This window comes from Denticeps clupeoides, chromosome 11 (genome assembly GCF_900700375.1).
Source record: "Denticeps clupeoides chromosome 11, fDenClu1.1, whole genome shotgun sequence".
Lineage (NCBI taxonomy): Eukaryota > Metazoa > Chordata > Actinopteri > Clupeiformes > Denticipitidae > Denticeps > Denticeps clupeoides.
In genome coordinates this window covers 16,065,319-16,087,813 of record NC_041717.1, presented here as the reverse complement: position 1 = coordinate 16,087,813, position 22,495 = coordinate 16,065,319, and the positions used below count along the sequence as shown (strand labels likewise).

General features: G+C 44.8%; 4 protein-coding genes across 4 annotated transcripts; 2 read left to right on the top strand and 2 right to left on the bottom strand.

Annotated features, from left to right (window-relative positions):
- Positions 1-1,514: 1,514 nt before the first annotated feature.
- Positions 1,515-6,348, bottom strand: zcchc8 (zinc finger, CCHC domain containing 8). Its single transcript, XM_028996118.1, has 14 exons — positions 6,146-6,348; positions 5,782-5,824; positions 5,625-5,699; positions 5,446-5,545; positions 5,301-5,369; positions 5,121-5,224; positions 4,933-4,998; positions 4,782-4,842; positions 3,663-3,790; positions 3,432-3,574; positions 2,920-3,041; positions 2,749-2,835; positions 2,544-2,643; positions 1,515-2,428 (listed from the first exon to the last, which is right to left on the bottom strand). Exons 1-14 carry the CDS (start codon positions 6,306-6,308, stop codon positions 1,656-1,658), a joined length of 2,034 nt encoding a protein of 677 aa, XP_028851951.1. The 5' UTR covers positions 6,309-6,348; the 3' UTR covers positions 1,515-1,655.
- Positions 6,349-7,087: 739 nt separating this feature from the next.
- On the top strand, positions 7,088-9,092 carry LOC114800059 (uncharacterized). Its single transcript, XM_028997120.1, has 4 exons — positions 7,088-7,376; positions 7,778-7,907; positions 7,980-8,113; positions 8,205-9,092. The coding sequence occupies exons 1-4, from the start codon at positions 7,254-7,256 to the stop codon at positions 8,982-8,984; spliced, it is 1,167 nt and encodes a 388-aa protein (XP_028852953.1). The 5' UTR covers positions 7,088-7,253; the 3' UTR covers positions 8,985-9,092.
- Positions 9,093-9,658: 566 nt separating this feature from the next.
- Positions 9,659-16,047, bottom strand: rsrc2 (arginine/serine-rich coiled-coil 2). The gene is made up of 10 exons (XM_028997119.1): positions 15,922-16,047; positions 15,187-15,340; positions 14,233-14,273; positions 11,916-12,088; positions 11,672-11,827; positions 11,259-11,375; positions 11,056-11,141; positions 10,652-10,932; positions 10,489-10,578; positions 9,659-10,401 (listed from the first exon to the last, which is right to left on the bottom strand). The coding sequence occupies exons 1-10, from the start codon at positions 15,925-15,927 to the stop codon at positions 10,216-10,218; spliced, it is 1,290 nt and encodes a 429-aa protein (XP_028852952.1). The 5' UTR covers positions 15,928-16,047; the 3' UTR covers positions 9,659-10,215.
- A 504-nt stretch (positions 16,048-16,551) lies between these two features.
- Positions 16,552-22,341, top strand: ercc8 (excision repair cross-complementation group 8). The gene is made up of 12 exons (XM_028996567.1): positions 16,552-16,628; positions 16,716-16,811; positions 16,910-17,011; positions 17,104-17,227; positions 17,327-17,408; positions 18,372-18,440; positions 19,385-19,451; positions 19,824-19,927; positions 20,549-20,673; positions 20,972-21,169; positions 21,504-21,602; positions 22,025-22,341. The coding sequence occupies exons 1-12, from the start codon at positions 16,552-16,554 to the stop codon at positions 22,088-22,090; spliced, it is 1,209 nt and encodes a 402-aa protein (XP_028852400.1). The 3' UTR covers positions 22,091-22,341.
- Positions 22,342-22,495: the final 154 nt, after the last annotated feature.

Sequence of the window (22,495 nt, the reverse complement as noted above, 5' to 3'; positions counted from 1 at the left end):
AACCAGAAGACCCAGGTTCAAATCCCGCTTACTACCATTGTGTCCCTGAGCAAGACACTTAACCCTAAGTTGCTCCAGGGGGACTGTCCCTGTAACTACTGGTTGTAAGTCGCTCTGGATAAGGGCATCTGATAAATGCCATAAATGTAAATGTCAACACAACACAGTTCTGCACCTGGACCACGCCCCTGCTCAGCTGATGCACCACCCATCTCTTAGGACTGGATGGATGATCCGGAAGTCCCACCTCTAATATGATGTCTAAGGGCATCAGTACTGAGTACGTGTTGGAGGAGAACAGCTACAAAAGCTTCAGCTCTTCAGACGAAAAAAACCCAAACATCCTTTATCTGCATTTGGCCTCTCCCATCAGGGCAACAGGAGCTTGGAACTCTCATTGACTCTCTTCCCTCACTACCAAAGGAAACTTAATTACCATTCCATGGTAATTATCCACACACATATACACACACACCGATAAGCACCCACTTCGTACCCCCTGGCAAAAACACCCACTGCTCTTTTACCACTCCCCTCTGACTTCAACTTTATATGCTGTGTACAGTCTAAGTGTTTTTTTTTTGGTTTGTTTGTTTTTTTTAAGGTTCCCTCAATGTTCTCCCCATTTGTGTACAATCTGGGGTTTGTCTCCCCCCCCGCCTCCTCTATCCAAATGTGAATAATCCTTTGTGTATACGTATCGTTGGATCTGTGTTATGTATATGTATAGTCAATGGCCACGTTTTAAGTAGTACTTGTACTTTTGGTTTGGGTTGCAACACCAATAAAGGGTCTTATTAATCAAATATGAAAAACTCCAGCTGAATCAGGTATTTATATGGTTATTTCCCTGACCAATCCTGAAGAGTTGACTTGCTGTAATGCGTTAGCCAGACTATGTGATTCTCCTCCACAGCTTGACGATGTGACATTGGAGCTGTCGTAGTTGGTCACGCCCAAAGCAATTCCCATAGTGAAACATTGAAAGAGGTTACAAAAAGATCTCCTACTTTAATGATGGTGGACAAATGCCCTAGAAGGGTTTTGGATTTTTCACTTGACTTTATACATTTCAGAATAATATTTCTTATCTGGGAACTGAAAAAAAAAGGGTCCACTCTGCTCAAAACCCAGTTCAGCAGTAAAGGAAGGATACAGTCCATTTTAATGAGGCATACATAATGTTTGATCTTTCACCTTGGTGTCCTTAGGAGAAGGAAATGCCTTCTTATAGCTGATGGAGGAGAAATGAGTGATTATCATCACCACACAAACATGTGAGCATAGGAGCAATAAAAGAATGTTAAAAATTATTTTGCTGTTACAAGAAAAACCCAACAAGGCAGAATAGTTACAATTACACCAAATGCAACTGTGTGTAAACTAATTTATGGTAAATTGAAATAGAAAAATAATCACATCAACACCCCTTAACCAAATTAGCTATAAAAAAATTGAGGTTTTGCCGCTGATGCAAAAATCTCAAAATTTCTACAAAAAAGAAAAAAAAAAAAAAAAAAGGCAGGTATCATGTCAAATTGATCATAATTAAACTAATGAAAAGGACAAACATTTGCAGCACACAGTAACCTGAACCAAAAACTATACGAAAAGCAGAAAAGATAAGAAACATTCATAACTAGACATCTTTGAATTCATTTCTCTTGGCTTTGTTTAGCCTGGTTCCTGGGAGACCCTTTAAGCAAGTCTCGGATCTTTAGATAGGTCCCAGTGGCCTCGGCCACTTCTGTGAACTCTGGCGTGTCCTCGAACGGGATAATTCCCGCTGCAAACTTGCTCCGGTGAGGGACCGCAGTGATTTTAGGAACATCAGGCTCGTCACTTCTGTTCTCAGGGTTATGTGGCTCCACCACCATGGTATGTGAATGCTCACTGGTTGCTTTCGACTCATCGCTCACAGTCTCCTCAACGCTGGGAACCGGTGCAGCGTCAGGTGATTCAGGGCTACTCCGGACATCCTGGGTCTCTGAAACGTCGCTGTGGGTGTAGCCAGCAGATGGAGTCTTTCCAATCTGATTGCAGACCACCTCAGGCTCAATCTCCACTTCAGCATCCAACCGGGCTGGAGTCGAGGCGCCGGGGGAGCTCAGCACTGGTGTAGCTGTGGCTCCTGCTTCGGAGTCGCTGGTTGTTGCAGTGTCGGCGGTCTCCAGAGCCGCCCAGATCAGACGCTGCTGCTCCTCCAGCTCCTCCAGGGTCAGGCCGTCCTCAGATTCCTCCTCTGTCTGAGCTGGGGAGCCGGCAACTGGTGGGGTGCCTTTGGGAAGGGGAGGGGGTGTGGGTGTGACTGGTGGTGTTCCTGGGGGCAGGGGTGGTGGAGAGCTGAAGGACCCAGGTGAACCAGGAGGAAGTGGCGGCTGGAAATGGAAACTCTCCGAGTTCCATGGCCGGCGAGGTGAGTCGATTTCTACATACACAGATTTAACACACACACTTTTATACACACCGTTCCACAAACTACAACTACACTTCAGATGTTTTATTACATTCAGATTAAATAATGAATTCAGCAGGTTCTCTACCTGAATCCACTTCCATATCTGAACTCCGGGGGGTGGTACACCGGGATTTTTTAGCATGCCGTGGTGTCGACTCGGCCTCATGGTGCCTTTTGGACCCGGGCTGCGGTGAAACGAAACACCCAAGTCTTCATCATCACAGAACAGACAAAATGCACAGAATAAAAGCTACAGCCCCTTCTTTTTTACTGTATTATTAGAAGTTTACCGAGGGATATTTGCTGGACAGGTACGCTGCAAAATTGTGTTTCATCTGCTGGTACTGCATGGGGATGGAGCCGTACGTATGGAAATTCTACAAACAGGGGACAGACAAAGTTCATATAGTTTCCAATACTTCATTTTCACCACAACAGTGTGTCCTGAAGACCACACGTACGTCTTTCACATGCTGCGGCGGCGTCGCATTGAAGCCTGGGAAATCGATGAGCTTGGACAGGTCGTAGGTCATTTTGGGGTAGTGGCCATTCCCATCCTCGATCGAGTCTCCTTCACTGAGTGCTTTATCAGTGCAGAAAGGACAGCAACATGAAGGACAGAACAGATAGTACTTCGTAATCATCCTAACCTGCAGACCCTGTCTCATCTGCATAGAAGATTTAATGTTCTCAGAAATATTATGGAAGCTTCCTAGCTTTGAATCATTTAAGGGCGACTTTTTAGTGGGCACTATATTAGCTAAGCTTATTTCATGGCTGCTCTTTTGTTACTTTTAAACAACCAAAAAATGTCTTCACTGATAGGTTTATGACCCTAACTGCATGTCGCAGTTCGATAACCGTTGTTAGTGGATGCAGGTGCCCAGTACCACTATCCAGCTCTCCCGGTTCTGGCTACTGGAGGGCCCAGTCAGGGCCCAGTCAGAGTCAAAGTGTTTTTATGCAAACTTACCTTTCCCATCATAAAGCGTCAAACCAGAGTTTTCCTCCTCAGCCTCCTTTAGCCATCCTGGTGGATATCCAAGTTCCCTCATTCGGTAGATGAAAGGAGGAAGAGTGTTGGGTGCCACGTCCATCGCGCCCATGAGCTCCTCGCTAAAAGAGGAAACCATTAAAAGAGGAACAGCAACAACTCCCGTCCCTGTGAACTGTGTAGATACAGTTGTGGCTGCACAGCTCTTGCCTCAGTATCCCTGGCTTGTATTTGGCAAAGCGTTCCTCCACCTCCTCAAAGTGGTAGCGCTGGCCGCTCGGTGGGCCAGCCTGCGAGAACTCCTTACGCCGCTCGTTGATACGGGCCATGTTCTTTGGCTGTGGCACAACACACCCTCGTTTGAATTCTCTTATCACACAAACACTTAATAGTGCTTAAAGTGCTACAGGATGATTCTCTATGTGATGCACAGAACATTTTGATGACAAGTTACTTTATCCCCATAACTAGGTCAGAACTATGAACAAGTGTGACATGTATGTAGTACTTGTCATGCTTTATTACTGGGTACTTCAAATATAAAGACAAAAGCCATACAAGCAGTTTGAAAAGTTGCCATGTGATGCACGGGACCGAAAACTAGTCTCACTTGTCAGACCAACTGTCAGACAAAATAATTGCACCAAATATTTCAATGTATAATGGGTGTCAAAACTGACACCCATTACAACACTTCAGTAAAATAACGTTATGCAACATATGCAACTAAAATGACCAAGATGGTGCGATACACGGGACAACAATATCACTATTCTAAAAGCTAAACGAGTGCTGTTAATTTTAACATATGATACCCAAGAGTTAAACTGTGTTCTATTGTAGGAAATTTTAAATTAAGCCTGATTCTCTATTCAATATAACATATATTTGAACATATATGAACCCTCTTTTGCTATGATAAATTGGTGTTGAATTTTATTGATGTTCGTAAAAATTGTACATCGTGGGAGGTAACAGTATTTCAAATGTTTTCAAATTAAATGATGTTCCACATTATGAGTACCCATTTTAAACATTAGGACAAGTATAAGTGTAAATACTTTTTTTTTTTAGCATTTTGCTTTCATTTTCCAGAGAATCGCCCTACATTCTCAAAAAGGGCTAGTTTCATGTTCACTACTTCATGAATCAAAGTCTACATTTACTAAAAACTTCCTTTCCAACCACGAATATTGGTAAGATAAAGAGGTGACTGTGAGGATTCCTATGCCAATAAATGTTAATTTTTCACACAGTGAGCTTATAACCTGGGCCTGACAATGAGCCTGACAATGACAGGCTGCATGGCTATAAGAATATGGATCATACCTCAGGACAGTCTTTCAGCTGATGATCGAGAGAGTCACAGTTAAAACAGCAGGGCCGTGGTCTGAGGGGAACACAGTTTTCATCATCACACACACACATACACCTGCTCAAGGACTAATGAGTGGAGCCCAGCTCTGAACAAATACTTCACCTTTTCTCTTTGATCTGAACTTCCTGTCCCTCTTTTGCAATAATACTGCTGAAGACCTGGGAATATCTTTGCAAAATAACAATTCAGGAATCCCTTTCAGAGTTGTTTAGTGGTTGAGTAATCACTCTGCAACGCATGGCACGAGACAGAATAACATTCGGGCTTTGGACCGACAGGCATGAGGATACTTGGGCACCTCCCACCCGTCTGTCAGCTGGGGGGTATCATTCAGCAGAGGCTGGCCGAGTTTGTCCAAGCAGAAGATGTTAAAATAGAGCACGCTTCCAACCACCTGCAAAAACAGCATCACTCTCATATTCGAATGCCACTACCGCAGCCGGATGAAGAAAGGATTTATTTCAACTCACGCTGAATGATTCACCAGTCTTTTTAGTAGCCTTGTCTTCTTGATTGATCTCCATGGCAAAGCTGGAGGCCTGTGTGAGCAACACGACACTGTCAGCATGAGGCAGTGTGGATCAGAGGCATGTTCTCAGGACGGAACTGCTCTACCTGAGGAGGCAGGTAGCAGGTGCCGCCCTCTTTGTCATTTTGTCTCTGGTACTTGGAGACAATGTTGAAGATGCTGTCTTCAATCTCCTGCCGGCACGCCCTGGCAGAGAAGCACAACCGCCACGCTGTCGAAATGTCTTGCTTATGACCGGTTGGTGCTTTATCGGTCGCTCACTTACTTGGACACATCGTTGTTGCCGTAGAGAAGGTGGAGCAAGGGTCCGTCCGTTCTAGAGTTCTCCAGAGTTAAGCCCCTGCAGCCAAGCAAACATGGTTAATGCAACAACACACAGTTCGCACCGGTTAAGAAAGCTGGTTGGTTGGAGAAAGACCCACCTCGGTCGAGTCAGGACACCCAGCTTCCTCCTCAGCTCCTCATGTGAACTCATTATAAAGGCACAATAATAATGCATCCTGACACTTAAACTTCGATAACCATGTTCCTACCGAACCCTGGTTTCCCACGCGCAAAGCTTCGTGATTAATAACGCCGCTCTCAACCCTCCGCGCGTTAGCGGGCCAGACAAGAGTCCGTAACGCGTGTTCTCTAGCACCGGAGACGAAAACAAAAGTTAGCGCGACGTCACGCTGGACGTTAGATAAGCGCGGTCTCGTCGCTTTAACGGCAGCGCGTCCCGGCGCGGGCAGATTTGACCGCGGCGAGCGGGCGACGCTCCCGGCCGGACGCTGAAAAGGATATTCTCCGCGCTCAGACGCTCGACCGCCGCGTCCGGCTCCGCCCGCGGCTCCCGCGCCACTTCGGCCGAGGCGTCGCTGCAGGCGAAACCGGCGTGGACCGCAACGGGCCCGTCCTCGTCCAGCTGATCGAACAGCTCGCAATCGCCGAAATCGACGTCCGCCATGTTGGTCCGCGACTGGCTCGGGGGGTCAGAGGTCAAGACGAAGATACGCGAAGGCTTCTGATTGGTCGACGCTGCGGCGGCGTCGTGGTTACCGTTTCTGCAATAAACATGAGCTAGCATGCACACACACCAAACAAACGAAAACGCCCACGTGATGCTTTTTCATTTATTGTTAGTTTGACTTTGTTTTGATCTGTCTTTAACTTTCGTGCAGTTATCTATATTATCCGCCGCCACCAAATGTTCTGCACCTGCTTAAATGCGTATTAATGCACCTGCTTAAATGCTTATTATATTTATACTAATATTAACAGAACACATTCCCTTTTATCCCTTAAACCACCTCATTTGCATTCTCACACAAATCAAATTCAAATTTTTAAATTAAAATTGCATTTGTCACGTACACAGTCATACACGGTATGATATGCAGTTAAATGATTTTGCGACTGCTATAGACCTCAATATTGCAAGTATTGAAGTGGAACCAATATGCAAATATTGCAAACATAACCAAATATTACAGTTTTATGTTTTTTAACATAAAATATGTGTAACAGGTAGGGTGAAGACGTGCAAATAGCGTAGAAAACAGTTTTGATTAATAATTAAAATCAAATTAAAGTCACAACTTTATCTCGAATCAACTGAATATTGTAAAGAACAACACATGTGAAGCCGAACGAAAGACATTTTCCATTAAACGTCCATCAGGGGGTGGTGGTGTGCAACCGAATATTGGTGATGACGTCAACTCGTAAAATCACGTGACAGCCCTTGTTTCCACGCTGACTTCCGCGTGCGGAGCTTCAGCGTCTGACACTAAAATCTCTCCAGCCTGTTGCTCGGCCTGGACAATAATACAGTGCAGTAACATCTCACATATTCCGAATGGACGGTTTGTGATTCTGCCACGGGGAGGGTGGACCTTTCCTCGCTGTGAACATGACCGCGTCGGAGGCTTCATCCATCAGCCTGCCGCACTGGCGAGGAGGAGCAAGGAGGATTCGCTACCTGTACCTCGCGGGCGACAGGTCCTTCCAAGTGACCGAGGGGCATTCTGCGGAGGTAAAAAAAAAAAACTCGCATGACGCTTGTATGAGACTCATCGTAGCTGATCTGATCACTTTATACTGCCAGGACATTTACAATTATCACACGCCCTTATCCAGGGCGACTTACAATCAGTAGTTACAGGGACATTCCCCCCTGGAGACACTCAGGGTTAAGTGTCTTGCTCAGGGACACGATGGTAGTAAGTGGGATTTGAACCTGGGTCTTATTTAATAGGCGAGTGTGTTACCCACTAGGCTACTACAACCCGCACTTTTTCATCTTTGCATTCAGGTTCACCAGCAGAGCCAGTGGCCAAAATACACAGATGGGGATTTTGAACAAATATTTTATTTAACATTTTTTTGCAGGTGCCAAGATGGTTAAATATCAAAGGTTCTATGCTTTTTTGGCAGGAGCACCTGATTCCCCTGTTTTTAGGTGCAGACCTCTTTTCCGGCACTGATGTTCGAACAGAGAACCATCCTCGGTACCATGCCAAGTTTGCCAAAAAAGGCCTAGCTGCTAAACTGGTGTTTTCCTCAGGCAAGTCAATTTTCCTCATCTGAAATGTGTCTGCCTTACTGTCGACTGCAACAAATCGATCCCTTCTTGCAGATCACCGATTCAATGGGCTGCGGGTTCCTTGTTCCAGCAACAGTTTGTGGTTCTACAGCATCCAGGGTGTCTTCCGTGTGGCCTTTGAACTTTACAGCAAGCAGGAGCAGCTTTCGGTCTTGGAGTCCTTTCAGGTGCTAGAGCCTGTCATTCGTGCCACGAACGCATGCGTCTCTCCCAGCGGTGAATTTAGATCATTATTATGTATTTTCTAACTTTTCTCAGGACCTGTGGAAATCTCGTATAAAGGACAACCTGCTGAAAATGACCTATGACCTCAGTGTCCGGCTGGACTCGCCTCAGCTTCAGCATGCATTGAATGTAGAAATGAGGGAATCACAGGATGCACAGAAGACCCCAAAGCCCTCCCATCATGGACCAGAGAGTGCTGAAGAACCTTTGGACGACGTCCCCGCTGAGGACCACGACTACTGTTCTCCGAACGGGGCGTGGACCGCAGGAGCGTCTATGCCGCAGAGCCCCGTGCGGGAGAGACTGAGACGTCTGGACGATAAGCTGTCCCAGATTCAGAGTGTTGGTGGCCAGCAGCAGGAGTGCCTCCTCGCCCTGCTGAGGCTGGCCGAGGTTTGTGCCGCCGGCCCGTGGGACGAGGCGGCCTTCACGAGCGTCGTGTCCTCCATGCTGCAGACACACCGTCCGGGCTCCTCGCCAATCTACTCCAGCCCGTTACTCCAGGCGGTGGCCGGGTGGCTGGGCCGGCAGTTTCACGCTGCCAACAGCTGCATCAGCCAGCAGGTGGAGGACTTCAAGGTGCGACACATAGAGCGCATCACCGACCTCCCGCCGGCGGAGGAGCTGACGGCCGAGCTGTTCCCCGAGGCCATGAGAGCCCTGCTCACGCACTGGATGGGCCTGACCGAGGAGGCGACCCCATGGAAGCGGCACAGCGAGTATCCCATCCTCCTGCTCATCCTGGAGTTCGCCAACCACAACCTCATCACGGGTGTGGCCCATGTGCTCTACTCCAGTCTCATATGTAAATAAAAAAAATATTTTTTTTTTTTGTTCAGTTGTCTAATAAAACTAGTCACACGTCTGTTTTATGCCATAGTATTTTTTTGTTATTTAACAATTAAGCACTTTTATTTTTATGTTTACCATTCTGAAATGTACAATAAAACTTGATTTCCTTTACACAGAACACAATTATCAGCACCTAAAGCCACAGTTTAAAATAACTTATTAGATGCAAATGAACAAATGTGGGCAGTGGTGGCCTAGTAGTTAAGGAAGCTGCCCCATAATCATAAGGTTGACTGTTCAAATCCTGATCCTCCAAGCAAAAGCACCGTCCCCACACACTGCTCCCCGGGCGTCTGTCATGGCTGCCCACTGCTCACTCAGGGTGATGGGTTAAATGCAGAGGACAAATTCACTGTGTGCACCGTGTGCTGTGTCTCACAAGTGACAATCACTTTCACTTGATGAAGGTGGTTTAATGCCTAAAAGCAGCAGTCACCTCCAATAATCATTGATGTTTTTGCGTACAGCCCTGTTGTGAAGTGATTGTCGTTGTGATGCACTGCAGTTTATCTCTGGAACAGGACATTTACATCACCAGGGTCATCACAGTGGTATAACATACTAAGTCAATCAAAAATAATTTCCCAGCAGAATAATCCTTCAAAGGTCAAAGATGAAGTGGAAATAGGGATAAGTGAAGGTAAAAATGAAGGCCTTTTTTATTTTATGGGGTTTGGATATTATATAGCATATTATGTAGTCCATACAAATTTCAACAAAACAATTCACTCCATGGTCAATACCGGAGTTTTTTTTTTTTTTTTTTTTTTTAATTATTTGACCTTTTTAAAGCATTTTCAATTGAACAATCAATTGCTTGATGCTTGCAGAAAATGTGCCACATATCTACTTACAGAATACCTACTAAATACAAACAACCGAATGAGGCCTACACCAGTTAAAAGGTTCCATTCTCTCATTAAACCTTCTGGAATATATACAAGTTTAGTACAAAAACAGGAAATAACCAAGCAATCATCTTTCCCAAAAAGCATTTCAGTGTAATGATATACCCCTGGTTCATTCTGGAAAGATGAGCAGCTTCCTACTCTAGATGCGAGACTTTGCTACCACTCCTATTTACACGTGAATGTTCCAAGACGAGAGGATTGTTCTTTAAATAAGTTACAGGTCTGCAACCAAACATCCATGCAAGTTACTGAGGCAGCAGCATGTGGGACGGACACCCTGTTCAAACAGCGTCCATCCCCCGCGAGAAGGAGGAGGAGAAGCCGAGGCCCATTCCTCTCTGGGTGTGCGTCTGTGACCGGGCCATCTCGTACTGGACGTCCAGGTTTCGGAACATCTCCTCCTGCTGCTGCAGGGTCTTCATGCCATCTTCGCTGATCGACTCAGCTGTTGTGGTTTCATCATCACCCTGAAGAAATTTGATTTATTTTTTTACAAAATATTACACGCACAGCACCAAAATCCATTTTGACCGAGTGACATGTCATAAGCTCACCTTAATGCCCATGAGTTTACGGAACTTGACATTCTGATTCTTGTTCCCAAAGTTTAGCTTCTCCCATAACTCCGCTGTTTGAGACTTATCCTGCAAGGCAAGATATAACTTAACTACTTCCATAACGGCTGCTAAAACTAGATGGATTTTCTCTTCGCCTTACCCCTTCTTTTTTCCCCTGCCAGAGCAGCTTCCTTTTCTTCTCCTGTTCAGCAAACTTCATGGGGTTGACGGCCGAAGGATTGTAGTAGCTGGGCACCGCAATGCCAGTCTCTGCCAGCGTCTTAGCCTGCAGCGCTGCCATCTGGGCAGCCATGGCGATCTGTGGGGTCACCTGAGTACCCGAGGCCAGGAGGGCGGCCACATTCAACACCGGGTTGGAGGCAGCAGCTGCCGCTGCCGCGGTTACGGTGTCACACAACAATGGAGCAGCTGTTGCCGCGGCTGCAAAAAAACAAACAAGACGATAATGGGTGGTGTTTTATTCGTATAATGTGATTAAAATTCTCTCAAGCTGCCCCTAGCCTCATTCCGAAGGGTTGGGCCGTTATAGTGTCTGTATCTCACCAGCAACTATCTCCTGCTGTTGTAGCTGCTGTTTCTCCAGCATCTCCTTCTCCTTCTGCTCCTGCAGCTTCTTTGCCCGCTCCAACCTGAGTCCGAACAGAACACGGATCAGGCTGCAGATACACGCATGCACGAATGAGAACCTGGAGCTACACTGGGCCTGCCAACGGCCACCGTGGACCCGGAGCACCGGAGGTTTGTACCTTCTGGCCAGGGCCTCCTGAGCATCCATAGCTGTGTGTCTCCCGCGGAACCCAGTGGGGCTTCCCGACCGACTGCGGCTCTTCCTGCGGATCTTCTCAGTCCGCTTCTTCCGTTCCCTAAAGATAAACAGAAACCCGGTCAACACATTTCATGCATATATAAGAAAGTGATTAGTTGTCAAATATCGCACAGCACAGCACCCAGTGAAAAGTGTCCTCTGCATTTTACCCATCCCCTGCGGCAGCAGTGGGCAGCCAGGAAAAGCAGCCTTCTGATTATGGGGCGTGTTTCCTTACCCGCTAGGCCGAGGAAATACTAATACAGCCTTTTATGAGCCAACTGCTATACAATTTACCCCATTATCGACCTTCCAATTCACACGCTGAAATGAAGCTCTGGGCCAACATCTCACCTGCTCTTGCTGCGACTCCTGCTGCGATGCCGATGTTTCGGTCTGGAGCCAGAACGAGATCTTGCTCGTGCTCTCTTTCGTTCTCGACTCTTCGATCTCTTGTCCCGACTGCGTGAGCGTGAACGCCGCTTTTCGCGGCTTCTGCTGTGAGGGCGTCTAATGGCACAACAGATTATTGGTACATGTGACATGTATAAGCGGAAAAAAGCCAGATGATTAAGACCAGTGTCGGCTGAATGCTCACCTGTCTCGTGAGCGTGACCTGGAGGGACTCTTGCCTCTGGAGGGCCGCTTCTCTTTACGCCGATGCCGGTCCTCGCCGTTCTCCTCGGAGAGCCTCTCACGGCCCCGCTCCTCCTGCACCTCCTCTAGCCGGCTCTGGGACTTGGCCGCCTTCTCTGCTTCCCTTCTCCGCGCCTGTTTTAAGAAGAAGTTGTCTCTTTCAGGAAAATAGTGCAACAAAGAGAGTTAGTATGCTGGTATGTCAACATGGCTGCCAAGTAATATTGACAAGCAAATGTTGCCTAATTCTTAGCGTCATTACCTCAGAGCCTCACCACAAATAAATCAAAGTGAATTCAATTCTGTTGTGCAAGTCAGCATAAAAAAATAAAAAATTTAATCAGGCCAGATTTACTGAGGGTTTTGAACAGACAGAAACATTTTTGCCTCTTTTGACAATTCATTAGAGAATGTTCCAGAATAGGGCTGAATGGTCTTTAAGAAAAAAAACAAATCACAATTTATTTGACAAATAACACGTCATTCAAACTGTAGCACGATTGTACATTGAAATGTGTGCTGAACTAGTCTGCACTCTAACTAAATTACCTCAAGTAGAGAGCAAGCATCCTTGATCAATTAAGTGAGCGTGGCTTTAACACGGGACACGTCTGATTGACGAGCATGACTATCACACAGGGACATAAGTGCAATGTGATGCAGGCTACAGTCTTTTTCAGACCAAACGAGGCGCGTGCTGTGTGTTTTGCTCTGAAACCCATTATTTTCTATAGCCTGCACTCGCCATTGAGTGTTTTTTCGTGCAACCAATAGAATAAAAGTATTGAAGTGGGCAGGAAAAACTGGAGGAAACACTGATCTTATCAGCCTCTGAGTGTCCAGCGATCTACAACTCCATAATATCGTCTTAGCAGGAGTTTTGAAAACCATGCCTATTCATTGCATTGAGCCCCATGGCAAGCATAGCAGGTTGAACACCATGCGCTGATTTTTTTTTTTTTTGGAGAAGGGAGACCTCTTGGCGAGACCAACAAACTTTGTTTACTCTGCTACACAGACACTCTGTCCATTTGGCTGCATTCATATTTCGCCCACTGCGTGTGCATCCCCAACGCCCCAGTGGGTCAACCAGCACTCCAGTCTCTCACTCACAGACTGTCTCCAGCCAGCCCAGCATGTGTGCACTTGCGTCTTCCCGCAGCAGAGTCTGGGGATGCGTTTATTCACATTACAATTTTGGTTTGATTTTTATATATATCGTTCAGCCCTATTTTAGGATACATCCAGTGAATGATCCCGAATACAAAACCATAAGTAAATCTAAGCCATACACAAACAGTTGCAGAAATTGAACTGTTCTGTATATTCATATCTGTGTAAATGTGAATCTGCTCTACTGACTACCCACTGTGGGAACCGTTTCAGCATCTGTGTATAGAAATATCTGTGTATAGAAAATCAGCTTCAGTCATATTAAATGGTGCAAAGATGAAAAAATTTGTTGCTGAAATGTTTGTTATTCATATAGGAAAGTGAAAACTAATTGTGCTGATGCTAAAAAATACCCTCAAATCCAACATTTCAATCAAGCAGATGCTGAAATGAAGCAAATTCCTTCCATGTAATTTAACATTCAAAAGTGGTAATATTCTGTTCAGTACTAACTCTTGATCCTGATGTGTGCTCTGATAATGACAATCATGAACCCAACCAAGTTTTGAGATCAGATAAGAACAAAACCTTCGATAATTTCAGAAAGGGATGAGGGGGGGGGGGGGCAATCGAGGATGCTTACAAACAAACAAAAACAAGAAGGCAAGTGTGAGTTTGAATGGCTGATATTTACCTGTCCGAGTAGTAGGCATATTATTTTGCTATCTGTCAGCAGCAGTCTTCAGTTCAGAGTGTCTCTTCGTGCATTAGCACGCTGAGTGTAATTTATTATAGAAATGTTATCATGTGGTCTAAGCACAGGAGTTACCAAAAAAAAAAAAAAAAAAAAAAAAAAAAAAAAAAAAAAAAAAGAAAATGCTCCCATTTAAGCATTCTTCACCGTGTGTCATGGCAACTCAACTATTACACAGACAGTCCATACAGTATGAGACATGTTCAAAGAATGAGGAGGAACAAGTCCAATTACTGTCATTAGACATTAGATAACGTGACCATGCCTTTTCTGTGGAGCTCCACACACATGACTAAGTACAGCTCAGTACTTACCAGCAACTACAGCTACACACAGCAGCCAATTACTAACAGAGTACAATGTCAGCAGCTCAATAAGTGCTCTATTACTGTGACAAATTGATGTTAGTTACCTCTTTGCTCCTGCTCCGGCTCCCTCTGTGCTTCTTATCACCTGTAACCATAGAGAAAGTAACAAAATAAATAATTTGGAAAGAAAAAAGGAGTCTACTATAATTTTACAGACATTTCACATATCAGTTCAATTTCTATTAAACAGCTGCTAGAACATGTTTGCTTTAGTGAATAGAAAAACCACAAAACCTCAGTATCAACTATCCTTTCACTTATTTCACTTTTTTTTAATATATATTTAACATGTTCTTTCTATCAATTATTGATCTGTATTGTGTCAAACATGGGTCAGTCATTTTTTTCTTTTATATTGGTTCCCTAATACTGTATCTGAAGTCTCTTTCCAAAATTCAGCCTTGCTGCAGAATTACAACCACTTTTAGGCCACAATGAGATTTCCCCAGGATGCGCCGTTTCAGTCTCTGTAGAAAGAGGAGAGAGGCGGGACGAGCAGGAGAGTGGCCTATAGAAGTTGTGGGGGGAATTCGCAGAGATTACATCAACACCATTCACAAACCACAATTTTTGGCGCAGACAGGACATAATCTTTCCCCTTATGAGGCACTAAGGGGCCAAATTTCAGATCAGACCGTCTGAGGTGCCGCTCTCTGATCGGCCAAGTGAAATTTTCATGGTAGTGGACCTTTCATTGGGATCAATAATTCATCCAGCTATCTAAAAAAACCCTAATAGTTACGCATACGTCTTTCTACACATATGCATGGTGACGATTGGTCCAGGACGCCCAATCTTTCAACACCATGACCACGCTGACAGCAACAGCTGACTAAAATAAAACAGATACAGAACTGAGCGTCAGCAACCAATACCAACCCCCCACCCGATCACCATTTTTAGAAGGTGGCTCAAAATAATTACACCGTATTGCATCCGATGGGGCAATTTACTGACCGTATAATGACTTCTGACCACAAGGGTGAAACTAAACCTACCGGACTTGCGCTTTCGATCCTTGGACCGTGACCTGGATCTTGAGTGGTGTTTAAAACTCCGCGGCGACTTTGACGTTTCAAAGCTCGGCTTCCTCTTGTCCTGGCTGGGTGACGATGATTTGGTCAGCATGTCGCTGATATCGGCATCACTGGCCTGATGGCACAAAAAACTTTTAAATAAACAAAATCTACAGAACAACTGATATAAACATTCAAATACTTATTCTTTTTCTACTTGATGGGTACATACATATATAAAAAAACAATTTACATACACAAGAATTTAAACTTATAGTTAATGTAAGTGAATGCAAGTGATTTATGAGCTTCTATCCTTTTACAAAAACTAGCAACAGTTCATCGATCCGCAATTTTACAGTATTTTTGCGTAACCAGTAGAGTATTATCAGTTTCAGGCGCGTTCTTTCTTTTATCCCCACGGCCAGGATATCCAGACCCAACACAAACCCCGCAGGCCGTGCATATCCACGGGCCCCGTAATCGGGTTCTCCGCCATCAGAACGAGTCGTCTGCATTATCAGCCCCAATGTCCGACCGAAGCTCCGGTGCCGATGGCCCCGAATAAGCGGCCATGGAGGTGAGCGGTGTTGCGGGCATTTCGGCCGACGCGCGCCATCTTGAACACCCGGACAGAACTAGTTTTTTTTTTTTTTTTTAGCAAATACTCAAACCTAGGGGTCAAATCTCTCGTGGAAAACATTCACGGCATCTTACCGACATGTCTGGCTCCCCAGCAGGCTCCTCGAATCCGTTTAAACGTCGTTAAAAATCTTCTTGCGCGCAGCAGAAACGAGTTCGCCTCACTGGATTATCGGTGACGCGCAAACAGGAAGAGGGGCCGGAAACGCAAAGGACGCGGACATTAAGAGTGTCGTCAAAATAAAGTTCCCGTGAGAGTATCACAATATTTCCTTGCATACAAACTGTGTGACCAGCCACCTTTGACAGATTATAAGGAACGCTTTACTTTGGCAAGAAAGCGTGCCATACTTATCATTATCACCAGTCAACATTGTTTAACAGCTGCGTGTGTATTGTGCTTTTATTTTGTAGTGTTTTCGGGCTCGCCGTGGTTTGGTATGAGAGATGGCTGCTGCTAGTGAAACAATTCGATCTGACGATACATTTCTTAGTGTTTTCATTTAGTGTTTCAATGGACAGGGACCTGGGCGCAGAATGGTTTTATTGAACTTCTTCCAGTTCAAATCGCACAGATTCCACCGACACAGAAAGCGTAGAAAGCCTGTGATCTCGATCTGGTCGAGGAGTCTTGCTTTCCAGCCGAAGTAAATAAATACATAAAACAAATCTGTGGCGTGTTGCCGAAGTAGCATCTTGTTGGAGATGCTGAGCTTCCTGACTGCGAGACAGAACGGAGTTGACGGCCCGATCCGTCTGAGACGGGCCGAGTCCACGAGGAGGTAGAGACACTGCTGTTTATTTGTATAAAATGTTTACACTGCGCCCGAAACCGAGTTATCGTGCAAATTTTCTTGTACTTTTTGCAGGGTTCTTAGCTTGGAGCTGAACCATGATAGAGATGTGGCTCGTGTCCATGGTAATGGCGTCAATACCATTGACATTGAGGCCATTGAAGGGCGATAGTAAGCTTTCCAGTAAACTTGACCAGTATCTGTACCTGCAGATTCTGTGTCGGTGCAAACTGATCTTTGGTACTGTTCGTTCTTGTGGTGTGGTGCAGCATGTTGTCAGGAGGTTCTGACGGTGTGATTGTTGTCTACGACCTGGAGAACAACAGCAAGAAGCCCCAGTACACCTGCAAAGCCATTTGCACAGTGGGCAGGTGAGTCTTCAGCACCAGGTGGCAGTCATGTTCCTCCCACCGCTGATCTCAGATCGGCCGTGTGCTTAAGCTGTTTGTTCGTGTTCTTTTAGGTCCAGCCGCCATGTGCACAAGTTCAGCGTGGAAACGGTGCAGTGGTATCCCCACGATACTGGCATGTTCATATCAAGCTCTTTTGACAAAACCATGAAAGTGTGGGACACTGAGACACTGAAGGTTTCACTCTTCTTTATGTAACAAAAATCTGTTCTATAAAACCACAATACAGTATTAAAATAAAGAACATGTTGCTGCTATTTTTTTCTCTATTTTCAGCCTGCTGAGGTTTTCCAGTTTGAAGGGAACGTCTACTGCCACCATATGTCTCCCTTAGCCAGAAAACACGCCCTGATCGCAGGTGTGTTCACTGTCTATTATTCAGAGCTGAAACAGACTCTTGCTTCTTTTTCTTCCATAAAAAAAACATTTCACTTCTTTTCATATCAAAATGTGTTATTTTTTTTAACACTTTGCTGCTGTTGAATTGTTGAACCTGTTGAATTGTCAGCCCCAGCAGAACAGAGTTCTCTGTTTTCGGGACACCGTTTCTAAAGAGACACTTTTGGAATTCACAGAACAGGACAGACAGGTTGTGAATGCTTCAGTTCATCCGACACTCAGCTTTTACTCATATTCCTGTTTTCCGAGAGAGAGATACACTCTCCTCCTCAGCCATGCCTGAAAAGACTTTAGGTTATTCTGACCCATCAGCTCTTTGTCTGCTCACTGGGAGAGGGCATCTTCATGGTGTACTTATCTCGTTTCACATCCGAGCCCTTCCATGCCTGATCAACCAGTTACGGGTTCTGGTTCACCGGTCGAGTTTAGGTGACGCACTTTTCCCATTTTTGTCACAGAACAATTTATATTTTCTTTCAGGCCTCATATGTCATAAATCACACACAAGAATACCACATAGAAGATTGTTCCATCATTCCTATCTGTCCAAGAACACAGAGCTAATGAATATTTGAGCAGTATTGGTTAACACGGTATTATGTCTAGGGTATACATACTATACAAGGTGCACGCAACTGGTGTCAGTTCTGTTGGCTGAAGTGAACTGAGGCAATTACAGCTGGCAAATCAAAAGGATTTCAACGTTAGCACACATTATTGCCTATTTGATTTGAATATGCACAAATCTCTTATAAAGAACAGCTGTTCGCAAGATTTTAATATCATGTGTATTTTCATCAAAGCCTTATAAAGGTGTAGGAATATGTTTTATCATCGCACATAATAGCTCCTTCACTTCAGTTAAGGGACAGATTGTGGGTGATGCGCCTCCAATCAAATCCTTTGTTTTCTGTTTCCACAGTCGGTACCAAAGACCCTAAGGTACAGCTGTGTGATCTGAAGTCAGGCTCGCGGAGCCACGTCCTGCAGGGTGAGTGATCTCAAAAGTGCTCTGGGAGAACTGGAATCTTGAACAGAGACTACTTTCTCTGGCCTGTGGCACTGTAAGGCTTATAGACAGGATTGTTAATCAGATAAGGTCCCGAAATCACTTAACTTTTGCCTTAATGAGCCAGAACAAAACATGTCTGGTGTCAGTCTGAGCTTTTAAATGTAATGCCATTTCCTGGTCTGCAGTGGTCAGGACCTACAAAATGTGGTCCAAGGATAGAAAACTGGCCGTTCACCTCCAGTAAAAGAACTACTGTAGTTCAGCTGCTAAAGTTCATGGTTCTGACAGAAAGGTGTGTGTGGGATGGCAGTGGCTTAGTGGGTAACACTGTCCTATGGACCAGAAGAAAACAAAGTGAAAAATCAAACCCTACTTACTACCATTGTGTCTCTGAGCAAGACACTTAACCCTGAGTGTCTCCAGGGGGACTCTGTCCCTGTAACTACTGATTTCTCTGGATAAGGTAGTCTGTTAAATGTAAACGTGTCAGAACATGCAATGCATCACAGGGCTGGTCAGGGTGTCCATGTTGACCCGTGTCCACCACAAAAAGCTCCTGAAATGGGCATCAGAACTAGACCATGAAGCACGTACAGATCTGCTTGTGCTTGGCTCCAGATAGCAAAACATACCTTTGTAGCTCTTGTGGAATTCATGCCAGGGCCGTTTTTGAGGCAAAGGGGGGCCTACTGAATAATATCAGGTGGACGTAATATTATTTCAGAAAAATGTATTACTGTCTAACAGAAACCCCAACCGAACCGAAAAGAGATTCCCAGCTCAGATTATCCACCATTACTTTAATTCCCCTTGTCAGTAGGTGTAATGTTGAGGTGGATGATATAAACTCCAGAGCCTGAAAAAAACAACAACCCTACGATCTTCCGTCCACTTATGGCAGTGGTGATATCATATCTTTGCAGGTCATAAAGGAGAGGTTCTATCAGTCAGATGGTCACCACGCTACGAGCACATACTCGCTACAGCCAGGTAAGCAGGTCCAGCCCTCAACATGGTCATGTGGTTTGCATAGACAAACAGCAGGATGGGTGCCGCAGTGCTGTAGGGAGGTGTGAGGCCGATGTTTATCCAAATAAGCCAACTGCTCACCTGGCTTCTGAGTGGTTGGGTCGGATAATTAATCATCTGGGATTTCCGGAGCATGTAAATGCGCAATAGCAATGTTCCCTGTCTCCATATCTTATCACGTAGCGATTCATATTTTTTATTCAAAAAGCAAAACTTTGTAATTTTGATTCCAGGCTCTGGCTGTGTGCAGAGTTTGCATGCTTTTAGTTTTAACATGTAATGCAAGGGCTGATGGAAAATGTAGATTTTTTTTTTTTTTGGGGGGGTCATCAGTGCCGACAGCAGAGTTCGAGTTTGGGATGTGCGCAGGGCCTCAGGAAGCCTCTTCAACCTGGACCAGCACAATGGAGACAAGTCCAAGGCCTCGTCAGAAGCAGGTATCTCATAAACAACACAATTTGAGGTTTCTGTCATCTGTATTATAGAATCTTATACATATATATTGATATTACACTTTTCCAGAGCTTATTAAGGGGTGACAACTGAGCTTATTAAGCCCTGAAAAACACCTTTCCGCATTCAACATATCTATAATCGGCCCTAGTAATAAATGGATGGATGCTGTGCATGTGAAAGGGATTGTTATGTCATTGGGATACACTGCAGAGCTCAGCAAACGGCGCAGACCTCTGCACTTAACCCATCACCCAGTAGTGGGCAGCCATGAAAGACACCCAGGAAGCAGTGTGTGGGGACCTTGCTCAAGGGCTGTTTCGCTTAATGCCTTATTACAGCTGCGGATGTCTCTTACATCCTCATCTGTGCATTACGCCTAGAGTCGAGCAGAAGATGAGGGGTATGAGGAGACAGCAGGGGTCTGGTAGTTCACATTGAAAGAATAATTGGACAGATTGACATTGCATCCTCTGTCTGGTGTTCTCCTGGGAGGCTCAACCTCTGGCTGTGTGCAGTGAATATTCGGGAAATGAAATGCATGTTCGCTTGGAGGTTTACTGTGCACACAGAGGCCCGTTTACAACATTGGTTGTCGTTTGCAGTGAACGCAGCGCATGATGGGCGAGTTAATGGACTGTGCTTCACCTACGACGGACTGTACCTGCTCACCACAGGAACAGACGACCGCGTGAGGCTGTGGAACAGCGCCACGGGGGAGAACACTTTGGTGGGTCCCCACTCGTTCTGAACATCTATCTAGGCTTTGTTAAGCCTACGATTCACTTGAGTTATGCAGTACCTTTTGCCATTGACTGAACCAACATTGTTACTCACAATGATTTAAGTAATCTTTGTAGATATAATATGACATTTTCAATGTAGGGTCTGTAATAATGTGACTGCACAGTACCAAAGATTGGATGATGCTTGCCAAGGGACAAAATCATTGATTGAAATAAGTTTTCCACAATATGTTTGTCTGTGGCCGCAGCTGAATGAAACACTCCTGTCTGCCGTCACTGCAGGTGAACTACGGTAAAGTGGTGAACGAGAGCCGGAAAGGCCTGAAGTTCTCTGTCTCTAAGGGCTGCAGCCCGGAGTTCATGTTTGTGCCGAGCGGGAGCTCGGTGGCGATGTATGCCGTGCATACCGGCGAACTTGTCACCATGCTGAACGGACACTACAACAGCGTGGACTGCTGCGAATTCCACCCAGACTACCAGGTCAGTCAACCAGTAGTGTATTGGCACTGGTGGAACATTTATTATGGAGTGACAAAAAGGAGGATTAAAAAAAAAAAAATGCCCATACATTTCCCATAATATCTTCCCAATGAAAATTTCAGTAATTAACAGTGCATTTACAGTATGGTGATAGGGAGCACATTAGGAAGGTTTTCACCGATGACAAGGAGGAATGAGGACAGACCGCACCGATAACATTTCACTGAGTGTTGTGTGGATTTCTTCATCTTTTTCTTTGTCTTATAAATTGGAATTTAGGTTTTAGAGTTTTTCGCTGAAATATTTTCCTGTGAATTGTGCTTTATGGTTTCAGGAACTGTACAGCGGGGGGAAAGACTGTAACATCCTGGCCTGGGTTCCTTTGCTAAGGCATCCTGATGTGGAGGATGAAGGCAGCACTGCTGCCAGTCAGGTAAGATATAAAAAAAAAAGAATGCTATCTTAATTAATTATGAAGAATGTATTATATCTCCTGACTCAGATAACGTCTGTGGGTATAATGAGAGGGGTTAAATTCAGACACAGTGGGTTCTGCATGGAAAATTCTGCAACGCTGCTGTTCAGCTTTCAGCACATTCCTCAGGCGAAACGTGCAGATCCAGCCCCACCTGTTCTTCCTTCCCTTTCATATGCTATCTCATATGTGTCACAATAGCACAATTCATTTGTTTGATTTATAGTTGGATGGGTGAATAGATGACTTTATCGGTTAGTCCTTTCCTATGTCGTGTTGACTAGACTAGCTGAATAGATTAAGTCTGTAGTTTGTGGTGTTTATTTTTCACTGTGATGTAATGTGCATTTGATTGTTTTATGTTAATGATGTGTTGATAGAGTGCCGCCCAGTCTGCAGTGAACCCTGCCTTCGAGGATGCCTGGAGTAGCAGTGATGAGGACTAAAGCTTTTCTTAGCACATATTTGAAGTCCGATGCATCAGTGATCGATCCGACTGCCTCCCAGTATCAGCCACAGCATCACAGCATGTAAACAGTGTGTCAGAAAACGTATTATATATTTGGATTACTTGCTGTGAAATATACAATGTGGACCATAGTGCCATTTTTCTTCTTTAGTGAAAGTTTTAATGTTTTGTTCTTCTTATTCCAGTTTTGTTTTATACTGTTACACTGAATGGATCAGTGCTGGATATTCTGCCTGTTTTTAAATAAAGACATGATTTTTGAAACTGTAAATATACCTGTGCTTATTTGGTATAAACACAATTTAAAACATTTTAATATTTACCCTTTACTTCCAACTTTGTACGGACGAATAGCAAGATAAGTTACATAAGGGAATATAAG